The following is a 16,216-nucleotide window of genomic DNA, read 5'->3' on the forward strand; positions in this document are numbered from 1 at the left end:
AACAGAGTTCTACCCCACTCTTCCCATGTTCTCTGAATGAAGAGGTAACAACAGCACCCTTTTCTTTGGGTCACTGCCTCAGGAACCACATGAGATTTTCAGCTGCCTAGCTGCTCAGCCTGTGACTATTTGGGAGAGACTGGAGAGACTCCATTTTTCCTGGAGCATCTATGACAGGCACGTTTCATAGACTAGTGCCCAGACTGACCTTTTTTCCTTTTGTTGTTTTGTTAAAAGCTGAAGTAAAAGTACATTGAAGCAAAACTGATTGAAGTTCCCTTACCTGAAGTATCTGTGTTTTGAAACTTTTTTCTGTTAACTTTGTCTTCTCAGCTCCAATTCCTTCCACACGTTCAGATGCAGCCCATATCCCAAAGAGCATCCTAGGCTAACAGAAAATCAGTAAAAGTCAGTCCCTATTTTTATGGAGAGCAGTTCTACCAGTTGGCACACTGAATAAATGGAAGTCTGAATCTGGTGGTTGCAGTGTTCTGAGAGTTTTAGAAAGGTTGTCTTCTCCCACCACGAGCTCTCACATATTCAGTTCAGATCAACCAGGCTGCTTTAAGAGACAGTCAGCTGCCAAAAGTCTTAAGCAGAGGAGGCAAAAGGAATGGATGCTTTCAGAAGTGTGCCCTTCATGTATTAAGGCACATGGACAGCAAGGCAGATATTCACTAGGTGTCTGTGTGCATTGGGGTTTGCATGTGTCACTTCAAACCTATATCATTTATATGACATAATTTTTCACTGTGAGGAGAAATGGATGTGTGAGGAGAAAATTTGATGTGTGGTTGCTGAATCTGCATGTCATCACAGCAGCCACAGAGGAGATGGATAGATTGCACCAGATAAGGAACAGTGCTGGAGCATCTGCTTCTCCACCCTATGACCACAGGCAGCAGGCAAAAAACTTCCTTCTTGCTTTGGGTTAGCCTTGATGACCTGAGAATCTTGAACTGGGCATGCAGGACTTAGGAGGTGTCTACACAAACTCTCTTAATAGCTAATGTCTGTTTGAGTTTGGGGACTCAAACAGACATTAAAGAAATTTTTTGTAACCCAAAGCCACAGATAACAGGAATGCAATGGCAATCTGTTTCTTTCCCTCTTTTTTCACTAGAACATAAATAGAAGAGAATTGTTAATTTCTAAGCACAAGAGTACAAAAGAATCTGTAAATAATATTCTTTGTTTTTTTTTCTTTCCAAATAAATCTTAAACAATGATTTATTTTTCAAATTTTTTCAAATATTTTCCCTTTTTTGTGTTGTTGGTTTCTGTGCTGTTTGTCCTCATGCCTTCCCCCTGTGTGGGTCTAACAAAGATCAACAGTTTTATACTGCTGATCACATGCTGATCACACTGAGAGAGGCTCTGTACAGGTGAGAAATGCAACAGCCTGATCCCATCTTTGACATATATTGGCTCCTTCATGTCCCAGGTGACACAACACAGCAGGTTCTCCAAATAAAAAGCAGGAACCAAGTTTACAAGGAAGAAGAGAACCAAAAAAATTAAATAGATACAGTCCCATCATTTTAATTTTTAGAAAGAACTTTGAGCCTGCAAGCTATTATACTGTAATATACAACAGAGGAGTGGAAAATGTCTTTTAAAATCCTTCCAAATAGCATCACTTAGCATAACAGTCATGGTGCACTAAGACATGGTAGGCATTTTGGTCCTGTCATTGTAGCAGTACAGTGCAAGTAGTTTACCATAAATAAGCCAAATTCTGCTCCAGATTCTGATCACAGGATTGACTGTGTTATTGCTCACAGTACACTGGGTGCTCTGCAACTGTTCAAGGACAGGCTGCCTCTACCCAGGAAATTTCATTATTATTCTATGCAGAGGGGAAAGAAAGTAAAGTGTGGGTCTCTGAGTGAAGCATTATCAGTCAAGAGATTGGGGTCACACTGAGAAGACACATGTTTAGGCAAGGCTTTGGATAACCTCACAAAGCTGATAATGACTGGGAGCAAGCTGCAATAGAAATAAGGATATGAACACAAAGGTAGAGTGCAGGTGAAATCAGTGAGAGAAACATCACAGGGGATGGACAGCAGAGTGAGAAGTAGTGAGGGGCTTGCTGAGGGAAGAGAACACTCAATGGGCAATAGAAATGCTGCATCAGTGCTGCATAATACTGCTGTGTCAGCCCCATCTGGTAGAGTGCTCTGAGGAGGTATCCAAAAGGGGAGGTGGTAAAAAGTGCATGTAAAAAGGTTGTAGCAGTGTTTACATGCTGAAGGCAGATAAGTTTGGGGGTCAAATCCCATTTCAGACTTGCTTTTGTAAAGGCAGAGTATTTCCTTTTTCTTTATTAGGGTTGCTGCAGGGTGCCTGAAGATAGACTTTGCCTTTACATGGTTTTATTTGTGTATAAATCTTTGTTTCATGATATCTGTAGGGGTAACAGGGACAGCATTGGGAAGACATCTGGCAGTCGACAGAGCAGCACAGAGAATGAATTGAAGTGGGCAGACCACCAGAGGCCATGGAGCAGCACAGACTCGGACAGCTCAAATCGAAATTTGAAGCCAGCCATAACAAAGACAGCCAGTTTTGGTGGGATAACCGTCCTGACAAGAGGAGATAGCTCATCAAGCAACAGAAGTACCGGCAAACTGTCTAAAACAGGTAGCTAGTACTGTATTGGGTTCACAGTGCTTCTTGTTGTGTGGTGATAAACAGCTTGTGCCAGTGCTTGACTGAGTATGGTCTGTCACAGAATGGTTTGGGTTGGAAGGGACCTTCAGAGACCAGGTAATCTGTCCCTCATGGTTGGACCAGATGGCAAAATACATAAACAGTTGTGTTTTCTGTGTACAGGAGATGTGTATGTCCCTCTGCGGATGCTAGTATCTGGGTACCTGCTCCTGAGTTTTTAGAAATCAAGAACAAAATGCAGTGCATGAGGTTTGCAAATCACAGGAGAGGTAGGCTTTCCCTGGCATATAGTATGTACATACCATGCACATACTGCACTTGTAGCCTGAAAAGATGATACTCCTTTCAAAGAAATACAGATTTTACCTTTTTATTCATCTTAATATTTTTGAGTTCTGAATAATTAAATGTCAGATACCTGAGAAGAAGTACAAGAATATTTTGTTGTCCTTGCCAAAGTGCACCCCATCTGTATTTTGGAGTACAGCCTGTGCCTTGGCTGTTGCAGTTGAGACTGTGGTGGACTCACAGAGGTCCCACAATCTCTCCATTTTCTTGTTTAGTCCCCATTAAACAAAAACATCCTTTAATGAGTCTATAAATGTGGCAGGAATTCTGCATTTATTTACATTAACTTTATGAATACATTAACATATGAGTGAGTCACAGGGTCTGGATCTAAGTAATTTCAAGCTATGCCATTAAGCTATTCTATTATACTTTACATTGAAAGTGCATAATAAATAATGAGGCCATCAGATGATTCCATCAGATTGGTTCATTTGATACCTATAGTATAAGACAGAGGGTAATCAATATGTAGCACTTAATGCTCTTTCAGCTTGAGAGTGTTTTATGGATGGTACTTAATGTACACTCAGTTTATCAAACCTGACTTGGTCAGATTTCAGTCCTATCCCCCAAATTTTACAGTAGCTTTTGTGTGGTTCAGGATGCTGGGGAATGAAGTTTTTAGAATAAATAAATAAAGTCATTGAAATAGTAATTACATTTTAGATCTCTGAAGGCTGAACATATTTTAAAACTTTAGACAATCACAAACACTTGAGTTGAAAAGACCTTTAAGGTTGTCAAGTCCAACCATTAACATAACACGGTCAAGTGCACCCCTAAATCATGTTCCCAAGGGTCACACTTACATGTGTTTTAAATATCTGCAGGGATGGTGACTCAGCCAGTTCCCTGGACAATCTGTTACAATGCTTGACAATTTCTTCACTGAAGAAATTTTTTCCTAGGATCCAGCCTAAACATCCCCTCTAGAAACTTGAGGCCATTACCTCTCATCCTGTCACTTTTTCCTGGAAGAAGAGAATTACCCCCACCTTGCTACAAACTCCTTTAGGGTAGCTGTAGAGAGCAAAAAGAACTCTGAGCCTCTGAGCCAGTTCTCTCAGCCACTCCTCATCAGACTTGTGCTGCAGACCCATCACCAGCTAGCTCCATTGCCCTTCCCTGGACATGCTCCAAGCACCTCAGTGTCCTTCTTAATAATGAGGGATCCAGAGCTGGACACAGGATTCAAGGTGTGGCCTCATCAGTGCTGAGTACAGGGGCACAATCACTGCCCTGCTCCTGCTGGCCACACTACTGCTGATACAGGCCAGGATGGCATTGGCCTTCTTGGCGACTGTGCTGGCCCACTGGCTGATAACCAACACCCTCAGGTCCTTTTCCACTGGCCATACCTTCCCAAGCCTGTAGCACTACGTGGGGTTGTTGTGACCCAAGGGCAGGATCTGGCACTTTGTCTCATTGAATAGCAAAATTAGCCTCAACCCATTGCTCCAGCTTGTCCAGATCCTTCTGTAAAGCCCTTTTGCCCTCCAGCAGATCAACACTCTCTCCCAGCTTGGTATCATCTGCAAACTTCCTGAGAGGACACATTTGATCCCTTGTCTAGATCATGGATAAAGACATTAAACAGCACTGGCCCTGGGGAACACCACTTGTGATCAGCTTTGAACTGTGTGTAATTCCATTCACCCCCACTCTGGACCTGACCATCAGCCAGGGTGAGCTGTACACCCATCTGTGTGATGAGCAGATAGATTTTCCAGGAGAGTGCTGTGAAAAAGTGTTGAAAAATGGCTTTTCTGAAGTCCAGGTAGATAACAACCATAGCCTTTCCGTCATCCATTAAGTGGGTCACCTTGTCATAGGAGATTGGGTCAGTTAAGTAGGACCTGCCTTTCCAAAACTCATGTTGGCTGGGCCCTTTTGCCTGGTTGTCCTGTACATACCACATAATGGCACTGAAGAAGATGATCTGCTCCATAAGTTCTCTCACACCAAAGTTGGACTGACGGGCCTTTAGTTCTTCACATGCTCCTTGCAGCTTTTCGTGTGGATGAGCGTACATTTCCTAGCCTCCACTCAACTGGAACATCCCACTGGAACGGCTGATGGATGATGAAAAAGGGCTCAGTGAGCACTTTCACCCTCCCTCTGAAGCCGTGGGTGGATCCCATCTGACCTCACAGACTTCCATGGGTCTAAGTGGTGGAGTACATCACTGACTTTGTCCTTGGGTTTTGGGGGCCTTTTTCTGCTCCCTGTCTCTGTCTTCTGGCTCTGGGGACTGGGTACTCAGAGAACAGTCTGGATATTACAGACTGAGGCAAAGAAGGCATTAAGTACTTCAGCCTTTTTCTCAATCTTTGTGACTGGGTTTCTCGCTCCAGCTGATAAAGGATGGAGATCATATTTAGCCTTCCTTTTGTTGCTAGTATGTTTATAAAACATTTTTTTTTTCTTTTACAGCATAGCCAGATTAAGTTCTAGCTGAGCTTTGGCCTTTCTACTTTTCTCCCTACATAACCATTTATTTTCCTGTGCCAGGGTGGCCATGTTCCATGCTGGCTTGTCTTTTAGCACATGGTTGCAACCTGCTTCTGTGCCTTTAAGATGTCTTTCTTGCAGAATGTTCAGCCTTCCTGAACCCCTTTGTCCTTCAGGACTGCCTTCCAAGGCCAAAGTCTCCCTCTGGAAGTCCAAGCAGTCAATCTTCACACCCCTTTCCCTACTTCGCTGAGAACTGAAAACTGTCTTTTTTGTGATCACTGTGCCAAGTAAAACCTCCAACCATGACATCACCCACAAGTCCTTTTCTGTTCACAAAAACAGACCCAGTGGGGCATCTTCCCTAGCTGGGTCCCTCACCAGCTGTGCCTGGAAGTTATCTTCCACACATTCCAGGAACCTCTTCGATTGTTTCCTCACTGCAGTGTCATATTTCCAGAAGTCAGCTGGTAAGTCAGTCATGTGCAAGAACAAGGGCCAGTGATTATGAGACTTCTCCCTGCTTATAGAATATTGCATCTGCTTCTTCATCTTGCCTGGGTGGTCTATGGCAAACTCCCATCATGACATCTGCTTTTCTGGCATTTTCTCTGATTTCTACCCATAAACACACAACCCTTTCATCACCACTGTCAAGCTCTTAGACAATCAAAACACTCTCTAACATACAAAGCATATCCTTCCGTGTGTATGCCTTCAGAGACGTTCCCAGCCATCCACTGCAGCCCTCCCCTTGTGCAATGTGATGGCACCATGGTACCATGTGATGGTAGCTGTGTCACAGCTGTCCTGTGGTGCAGTTACTTCCAGCTCCTCCTGTTTTCTACCCTTGCTATGTGCATTGTATGGATGCCCTTAAATTGAGTTACTGTCGATTGAATCCTCCTTTTTGTGGGAACAAGCTGTAATTTCTAGTGATCATTTTCAGGCACTTCTTTCATTTCTAACACATCAGTAACCTTTGTGTCTTCACTGCCACATGCATCTCCATCCCCTGCCTCCACTGGGATGTCAGGCTGAAGAACCTCACTAGCACACCATCCCACTGGCATGCTGCATTGCATCCCTTTCCCTTTTCAAATCTAATTTAAAGGCCTGATAACTCCTCTGCAAAGATACCTTTCCCCCTTTGAGACATGTGTACCCTGTCTGTCACCAACTGGCTTGGTGTTCTGTAAACCAACCTGTAGTTGAAACCCCAAAATTTCTGTCAATGACCCCAGACTCAGAGTCTATTCTTAATCTGCTGGCTCTTCCTTCATCAGTCTCTGCAAGTGGAAGGGCAGAAGAGAGCACTACTTTTTGTCCTGATCCCTTAAGCAATCATCCCAAGGCTTTGAAGTCTCTGGATTACACGTGGACTTCTTGTTGGAACAGCATTGCTGCCTAACTGAAAAATCAGTAATGAGAGCTGTATCAGAGTAAAAGATTTCTTTTCACATCTTTAATTCAGGCACCGAGGAGGCAGCAGATAACCCCAAGAAGTGAGTCTAATCAGCATATCAGGCCTTCTGTTCCCTTCAGAAGCAAGTGTCCCATGCCCACGACCCTTCCTTTTTTCTATATGAAAGCAATTTGGATGCAGGGAGCAGTCTGAAGTAACCTCCAAGCAGGTGAACAGCCATCCTTGCTGTTGTTTGGTTCCACTTGCAGAGCCTCACATCTCTTATCCCAGGGCGCCTGGGACAGTGAGATAATCACACAGGAGACCTGCCTGCTGTGCTGAGCAGAGACTTGTTGCCATTGCCCCCTGTCCCTTTGTCCCTGTGTTCAAGCAGGTGGACAGATGACAGAATCTTCCCTATCACATGTTCTGTCTGCCTATGGTTTATTGAACATAAACTAGATAGGCTATACAGTGGGGCTTGAAGTATGGAATAGACCATGGTTTCACTTCCAGATTTCTTTGCCTCCCATGAATATTTGAATAGCATCAGAACTGAATTTGATGTACAAGAATTAGGGATGAGACACAGGCTCCTGCTATACTTTTTTTGTATCATTCTTAAGTAGAGTGCAGGCAAATATATTTCTCTGTTGCACTGTGTAGCAGAAGTGAAGAGCCTTTAAAATGGTGTCAGGGAAATACAGTTTGGAGGAGACATCTAATTGCAAGGGCAATATTTTTAAGAAGCCATTTTAGTGTTAAAATCAAGCATAGTAAAAAGGATGCACTTAGGAAAGGTATTAAAGAAAGGACTTGTGAAGCCTGCCAATACTTGTAAATGCATCTGCACCCTGTAGATTCCAAACCCCAAATTGCTTTCAAAGGAAAACTCTTATATTTTTAAGACATCAGTGATATAAAAACTCCATGTTCTTTTTTAAATGCTTTGACTTTTTTAAGGAATGCATTTAAACTGGAAAGCTAGCTGAGGCACAAAAAGAATAAAAGAGAAACCAGATAAAAGGAAGAACTGGGGAAGAAGAGCAAGACTGTATGTCAAAACAAATAGACACCTTCAGAGCCAGAACACAAAGTCAAACAGCCTGAAAAAAGTCATATGAACTGCTATCCTAATCACTATTTCTATCCTTCTCTCTAAAATGCTATTGAAAGGCATTAAAGCAGAAAATAATTACAATTCAAAAAACAATGGGGAAATATGTCTTGATAAAGTGTTTTCCCTTCACCAAATAAAAACGAAGTACATTCATACAGTAGCCAATGTGCTTTTTGCATTTTCTAAGATACGTTAGGTGCCAAGTGATACTTGATTGTGACTGTTTTGACTATCTTGATTACTTTCTGCTTTTGCCATAGGCAACCCTGGTGTTCTGTAGTTCAGTAGAAATTTAAAGGTTGATCGTGTTTTTATTTTGGGTGATTTTGCTTTGTTTTGTTTTTTTTTCCTTGTCTTCACTACAGTAGTGGAATTGCAGAGATGTTGCTACCCATGTTAGGCATGCTGCCCTGGCAGCATGCCAGAGTCTGCTAGGCACCAATTCTGTCCCAGTTCTCCTACAGAAAGACTTTTCTCTGGAGAGCTTAATGGTTCACAGTAATAAATTTAAAATATTTTTGTTTTGCATATCATTTGTATGAAATCAGTGTGAAATCATTAGTTGGTCAAAATGTTCTTCATTGGCTAAATGACAGAATATGTTTATGGTCTCTTTAAATGTGAAATTTTTTCTCTATATATATACATGGTTGTCATCCAGAAACATTGTTAAACACTCTTCCTGAGCATTGGAGTATTAAAATTTTCAGGATTTTTACAGAAGGCTCACAGCTGCCTTCAACAGGGTATACGGTGATGCAGTATAAATGTTGTAGCCTTTCTGGATCGCTTTTCACATTGCCACCAAAATTAAATGTTCTGCCCCTGACCTGTGATAAATCAGTAATTAATGGTACACAGCAAACAAGCAGGAACTGAAGCACAGAAAGATGTTAGCTTCTTCTTAGGCTCACAGAGAGATCACAGAACATGCTGTTCTCTGCAATAGAGTCCAGTTGTGTCAATTAGTCTTAGACTTTATTGTTTTCAGCTGCACAGGAATTGGAGCCTAGCAAAGGAATTATGCTACTTCATTTTTGCAAGCTTCACAAAAGGGGCTGTTTGAAACCCATTACATGGTTATCTTATTGGTTCTGTTGGTTATTTTCATGCACCTGTTGATCATTTAGAAAACCCTGTTCTACTGAAAAGCACAGACTGTACAATGGAAATAAAATTTCTCTGTTATTCCGTAGTTCAATAGGTACAAAGAGATGTTCTAAGCTATAATTCAATATCATATGGAGAGTTAATTATTTAACAAATTTCAATCAGATTGCATTCCTGCTAGTTAGAACGTCATACAAAATGTTGGTTTGTTTAGCTTTCTAGTAATACAGTAAACTTCTCAGGGTTTTCTAAGAATGGCAAGTGAAATAGTTGTCACTGTAGGGGCATGATGATGTACATGTTTGGTCAGTAACACCCAAAAAGAGAAAATCTAGCATATCAACTACTATGTTATTGTCACTGACACACATTGCAACAGGTTTTAACATCATGAGGGAAGACATGGTTCAAATAAATTTTCTAGACATATCTACATATCTAGTTAAATAATTGTTGGGAGGCTTAAAAGTTGTAGCTATTGCACCTTTAGCTTCTCTTAATGCATTTTCCATTCAGTGGAATGCACATCTGTCAGAGTGTATTTCTTTCCCCCTTAGTTGCAAAAAGTTGGTTGCATTGGCGTATTAGCTGTGTTGATACGGATCTGTAGGGATCATTAGCTTCCTTGGCAGGGCTCCAAGTAATCTGAGACACAGTCTAATCTCTCCTGTTAGGTGCTCATTACTACTCCAGTTGGGAAAGGCATTTCAATGCATTACTGCAGGCGTTTTACCTTCTTTAGCTGTTTTGTTTGGTTGGTTTGTTGTTTAGGATTTGGGGTTTCTTAAATAAAGTGTCCTGTATATTATATTTTTTATCTGAGTTTTGGAACTTGATTTTCCCTTCTTTATAATTTACTTGAATTAGGCATTAGCTTGATGAATCTTCTAAGTCCAGCAAAAACTGTCAGAATATTGATGTATGGGCAGCAGGTCTCAAGCCAACTGCTTCCAGTCATAATCTTCCTACCGACTGTGCTGAAACATCAGTTTTATTTTTAGAATTGCAGCTTAGAGAGAAATAATCATGTTCACATAAGCACATGCCATTTCATTAAAAAAAAAAATCACTAAATATGTTGTTGTGTAGAGAAAGGCAAGTGACTTACAAAAGTAGCAAATAAATATTCCTAGTCCAAGAATCTATATCCAAGACAAAAATACTTCCAGTGTTCTATTGTTCCTGAAAATGGTGATGGTCTAGAGTAAGCAGTGATAGTGGATAGATTTGAGAGTGTAGTTGATAAGAGAGGAGAAATTTGCCTTGGACTTGAAAGGTGAGATGAGCAGAGATGTTCAAAGTCATCAGATACTATATGCTGATCCAAGGAAAATAGAGCAGGACATATTGCATCACTATTTCTTAGAATATTGGAAAATTAATGGTACTTCCATGCTCTCCCTCTGCAAACCCTCTAAGCTATTAAGCATTTTTGGTGGTTTTTTTGTCTCTTTTTCTTTACAGCTCTTTGAACTTCTGTATCTCTCAGAATACTTAAAAATATATTAATGGAAAGTGATGAGAATGTGAAGGTTATTATTATCTCAACTGTGAAGCAGCAAGAAAATTATAGAATAATCTAGAAGAACTATCCATCATTACATGCTGAAAAAAAGAGGTTAGATTGTGTAATGGGGGCAAAAATCTCATTTAGTCCAAGTTCCTTTCAGAAGTCTTTTGCAAGACATCTTTTAATATGAATCTGAATAAAGTCAGATAATTTATTTTTCTCCCTTTTTTACAGTACTGAATTCATTATAAAGTGATTTCCGATTCCAAATTCAGGCAGCATGAAAACAGCTAATCAGAGCTACAAAGACAAGATTAATTTGTGTTAATTTCCAAATATTAGTGTGGGAATTTACTTGGCTTAATAAGTGTAGATTTAAAATTATAGGAAATAAGTTACAATAATAGAACTAAATAAAGTGGATCATTCTTATACAATATAAATGGGGGAAAAATTGGTACAGCAGTAATTTATGGAATTTTTTCTTTTTTAAATTCAGAAAATTCTTGATATGGTTTTGTGACTTGTGTTATTTCAAAATCACTGACTTGATCTACTGACATGGGAGAGTAGATCTTGCATCTTTTAAGGCTGACATTTCAAAGCTATCAGCTTGACCAATGTGTGGTGATAGCCTCAAAGTATTTTGCACTGCTTCCATATGATGAGTACACCTGAACTCATTGCAGTTCTCTGGCTTTTATCATTCAGAAGCTGGTGTAGATCAATACATAATTCTGCCATAAGAACAGCAGAAAGGGAAGGAAAAAAATGAAAACAATTGAATGTCAGAGCTGCAGTCTTTTTTTGTGCCAATAGCATTTCATTGGAATAGCACAGAAAGTGGAGAGAGTCTGAACTCGGGCTTGGTACTACTCACACACACACGTAGAAATAATGGGAGGTTTAAGAAATCTCGTCACCACTACCATCTCCCTGACCTGCTGAATTCAAAAGGTGAAGGAAAAGACGAGAAAGTAAAGCAAGAACTCAACATGAAGTGCATGTAGAAAGGCCAGGGAAATACAGCAAATGACCTTGTAGCTGATGTGGAAGGAAAATTGAACTCCAGCAGCTGCATTTACAGTTACAAGGAAGATGCCAAATCCTACTTGCAGCTTGATGAGGATGGCCTCCAGGAATAACTCTGCAATTTGTAGAAACACAGGAATCTGAAATTATCTAATAGATAAAACTATTTATTCTGGAATAGTATTTCTACATTTATAACCTCAGTCTACAAGGAGAGCTAAAATATAGCAACTAATACAATTTTGATGTTTTATTGAAAGACTTAATTGAACTAAAAAATTCTTTGGAAATCTCTGTTACTTTCCTGATTAGATACTGGAGAAGCAGATGTAGGGTCTTACTGATGGCAAATAGTGCAAAGCTCATAAAGAGGACTGTGTCTGTAGTGATTGCTTTATGAACCCAAAGTTTGAAGAAGATGGATTAAAAATGTGTGTTACAGAGCAACCTGCAATAATCTGTGGAAAAATCCTCTGTTAACTAACAGGATGCTGGTGTAATTTCTTCAGAAGAAATATCTTCTGCTCTCATTTCTCTAAATATGAGAAAATAAATTAATTTCAAATGCATTTGAGTGAAAATGAATTTGAGGCTCTAAGCAATCTACTACACCTGCAGTATCCCATCTCTGAAAGGATATAAGTTGCCTCTAAGAGGTTGCTAAACTGAAGTCTAAATTCTTTCCTTGCTTTTAGTCTATACCTGCAGATGAACACTGTGGAGATTAGATGCATAGACAGTGGACTCAAGTAAAATGAAAGAAGTTGCAATTAAAACATACTTTGCTCTGTGGAGTAAGCATCCATACCATTCTGCTTTAGGGAGCTGACCACCTGAGCCTTATGCTCTAGAAATGACTGTCTTTTTTTCTGTGAAGCAAATTAAAATCTAATCAAGTAGTATCTCAGAAGTTTGAATATTATTTTTAGGGCTTAAAATAATGTGTCTTCCCATTCTTCCAGGCAAAAATGTCCTTTATCACAGTTGATTTTTCTTGATTTATCAATTTTAATGGGTTTGATGCTGAAAAACTAAAGTGGCAAAAGTCTTAGGTAATATCTTAGGTAGCTTTAAGTTAATATAGATATTACACAGCTACCTGTGACTAGACTCATAACTCAGTTGCTGTTGCTTTACAGAGAATATTTGAAAAAAAATCACATGCAAAATGTGATTTTTTTTTGTGCTCTATTTTTTTTTTTTTTTAATTTATAAGCACTCTGTTTAGTTTTTATGCCTTATAAACTGATACCTTGGCATTATAAATATATGCTGAGGATTTTGTATTCCTCTTTTATAAATGATTTATTGGCTGGGGTAAACTGATGTTTCATGAGGAAAGTAGGCTTTTGGATTGTGAAAATTTCCACTGGGTTCAGTAGGGAATGAAAATCCTAGTAGCTGAGCATGGAGTGGTGCATGCCCTTACAGTCTGTGAAGACTGTCCTTATGGATGTACCCCATCTGATAGGGGTTAGCATCCCTTGTAACCCCCCCTTCCTGCTGTGGTTGTGTCTCCCTACTAGGCTCAGAGTCTTCCAGCAGTGCTGGCTCCTCAGGATCACTGTCACGAATACATCAGCCTCTCCAAAGTGCATCTCTTGTCCCTGGGGTGACAGCCAACTCTTCAGGCAGCGTGTCCTACCCTGAGAACGGGATGAGTGGCCAGGTGGCCCCCAGCAACACCAGCTATATCATTCTTCCACTTGAAGCTGCAGGGATACCGCCTGGCAGTATCCTTCTCAACCCGCACACAGGTCAGTACAGCTCCCTCCTGCCTGATTCTGCCCCTTGGTGTTTCTGATGTCAGCTGGTGAATTGGCAAATTCTTGTTTCTACACATATTTTTCTGGAGGCACTTTATGAGCAAATATGTTTGGCAGATTGTTGTTTCCAAATGTTCAGGCAAAGATAGATTCGATTTCTGAGGCTATTCTGGCATAGCTGGTGTGAAGTGATACAAAATGCTCTTGCTCCATCCCAGACAGGATATTCATCATTCAGCAATCCTGGTGCTCCCTGGCTCTCAGTGCATCCTCTAAGATCCCCTTAGCAACAATAAGGACAGATGCTCTTCTATATCAAGCAGGCTGAGATATAGTGCAACCAAAATATAACATCACATTCTTAGAGATTGTGCTTAACAGCAGAATTTTAAAAGACTTAAAAGGCTGCATTTGAATCTGCACTTCAGAATTAATTTCATCTGAGCTATATGATTAGCAATTGTATTTAAATTGTGAAATTTGTGATAAGAGAAAGATGTAACTCTTAAATTCCCGATGGTTTTCATTACTGCAGCTCACAAATGAGGCACTTGCAAGCACCCAAGTGCTGTAGGCACTTCTGAAACTCTTCAGTTTGAACTTGAGTACTTGATGAAAGCTTAAGGCAATTTGTTACCTCTTTGGTCTGGATGAAATCTGGATCATGTTATGCTGTTACTCCCCACTGTATTGTACTATTAGTGTTAAGAAGGTTCAGGGAGTTTGAGGATGTGATGCTTCTTCGTAAGTTCTGTCCCAGAGAGGTGACTTAGTAACGTGCACAAACCTTTACTCTTCTGAAGCCTTTACTCTTTATGTGTACTTTTTTCCAAGCTATTGCATGATTGACATGAGAGCCTGATACTGTCAGCAAGGAAAAGATTCATTATTATATTCATCTGCTCATTTCTGTTTTGGTAGTTGACAGTTCTTTCTGCAACACTGAAACTTCTTGGTCAATAAAGAAGAAAACATTTTGTGTTCCACCATATGGTCCATTTCCATACAAAACTCATCGGGCCTAGCAGGAGTCAACCATAATTCAGGTGATAGGACTGAGAAAAAAAAGAAAGGAAATGATGCTGCTTGAAGCCCACAAACAGCTGAGAGATACTGCTTGTTCCTGGCCGGGCTTGTTCCTGGCAAGGGCAGAGACTGGAGCTCACCACACTTGAAAGCAAGAAGAGTCATTAAGAGGAACATCTCCTATATCTGACTTGTCAATTTAGCAAATTGCATCATCTAGTTCAGATTTTATCCTGGTACATAGGGAGTCTTTTTTTTTTTTTTTTTTCTGCTATAGGTATAGTGCCTTTCAATACTGTCACTAGACCAGAGCACCTTATCTTTCCTCCCTGTATGCCTCCATCTGCAGATGCATCTTTGGGAAACCCATGCATGTTTGTATGTTTAACATTCAGGGAGCAAGTATTTTTTGTATATATATTATTTTGTGTTTCTTTCAAACATTGTGTTTCGGTTCTGCAGCTCCCATGTAAATATATGCATAGTAAAGTAATGGAGAGAGCAGATTCTTTAAAAACCTGAAATTCTTGTCTCACACTTCTAGCTTCATGCTGCTACCTTTTGCTGGAAATCAGACTGTATTTTGACATCTGCTGTGTTTTTCACATGTGGAAAAATACATGCTGCAAAATTGTCACTCTTTGGGCTCAGAATCTTTGCATCTTATTAGGGAAACATTACAAAAGAAGCTCCATGGGGAAGAGATTTTGATTGCTGGATGCTGTGATCGACTATCAAAGTGATGGATGCTGTCAGAAACAGAGATGAAGAGAGGACAGTTGAAAGAAAAGGAAAAAGGATCTTTGTTTCCTGTAATGAATAGATTTTCTTTCCCTATGTAATACCATTCTTTAGCTCTTTCTTCTCCTCTTGCAGAGTGGCTTCTTCCAGTCTTTTTCTCTCTTTTGATCATAACACCGTGTCCTTTAAAGATCTTTCCTTCCTTTCACACTACATAGTCACTGACTGTGCAAGCCTCTAATGGCATCCAGAGATGCTGTCAATTTATTCCTGATCTGATTATAACTCTGCTCCTTACCAGATGCTGAGAATCCACACTTTCTTTTCCATATCTGCAGTTTATTTTCTCTCCTCTGCTTTACCCTCCTCCTTCCCCAGATAGTCAAGCTTTTTACTTGCTTTGGCAATGAACCATTTATGTTGCTGTGTTCTCCATTTCACTTCATCAGCTTGTTTTACCCTTTAAAGGATTCCTCTTGGCACGTTCTTCCTTAACCCCTCTGACAATTTAAGAGCATTTACTTTTCATACATACTCCTTGAAATGACATTGCAATCTTCGCCCTTCTATCAGGGCCACAGTTCATAACTTACAAATGTCTTCCCTGTTACCTTCTGATCTCCCCTTTTCATTTCTGATTTCAAGATTTTTTAATGAGAAGTTCTCTCCTTTTTATCTTTAATAGTGTTGTTGGGACTTTATACCTCGAGTTCTGCTGTCTTTCCTTAAGCCACAGGAAATGCTCTTTATTAGCTTTCCTTGAGGATCTTACACAGGCTTTGGGACTGTGTTATCCTGCTCACTCAGTCTTCTAAAGTACTTCTCTGGCTTGAGATTCCCAAAGCTTGGGAGTCCATGCCATAGTTACCCTGTGGCTTCACAGCAAGGATCAGGAAATCAGTAGACAGAACTGCTCTGTGCTTCTTCTCCACTCGCTCATGACCTTTCTCAGCATGAATGTGGTGTTGAGTTCATCCAGAAACTTGATGCTTTAGAGAGAAAGAAGGCAAGGTTCTTTAGCCAATGCT

General features: G+C 40.2%; 1 protein-coding gene and 1 long non-coding RNA gene across 32 annotated transcripts in view; both read left to right on the forward strand.

Annotated features, from left to right (window-relative positions):
- ARPP21 (cAMP regulated phosphoprotein 21) overlaps positions 1 to 16,216 on the forward strand; it is a 140,967-nt gene that overhangs the window by 75,044 nt on the left and 49,707 nt on the right. For 24 of the 31 annotated variants that reach the window (XM_021553235.3, XM_021553237.3, XM_021553224.3 and 21 more), the window contains 2 exons: positions 2,417 to 2,649; positions 13,182 to 13,412. In XM_021553235.3, coding sequence (XP_021408910.2) covers positions 2,417 to 2,649; positions 13,182 to 13,412 — 464 coding nt within the window. The remainder of the gene's footprint in view (positions 1 to 2,416; positions 2,650 to 13,181; positions 13,413 to 16,216) is intronic. The other 7 variants (XM_077786555.1, XM_021553238.3, XM_077786565.1 and 4 more) reach the window with 1 other exon arrangement.
- Positions 4,331 to 8,163, forward strand: LOC110483363 (uncharacterized). The gene is made up of 2 exons (XR_002467557.3): positions 4,331 to 5,948; positions 6,765 to 8,163. It is a non-coding gene; the product is annotated as an uncharacterized LOC110483363 (long non-coding RNA).

Source organism: Lonchura striata, chromosome 1 (assembly GCF_046129695.1).
Source record: "Lonchura striata isolate bLonStr1 chromosome 1, bLonStr1.mat, whole genome shotgun sequence".
Taxonomy (NCBI): Eukaryota; Metazoa; Chordata; class Aves; order Passeriformes; family Estrildidae; genus Lonchura; species Lonchura striata.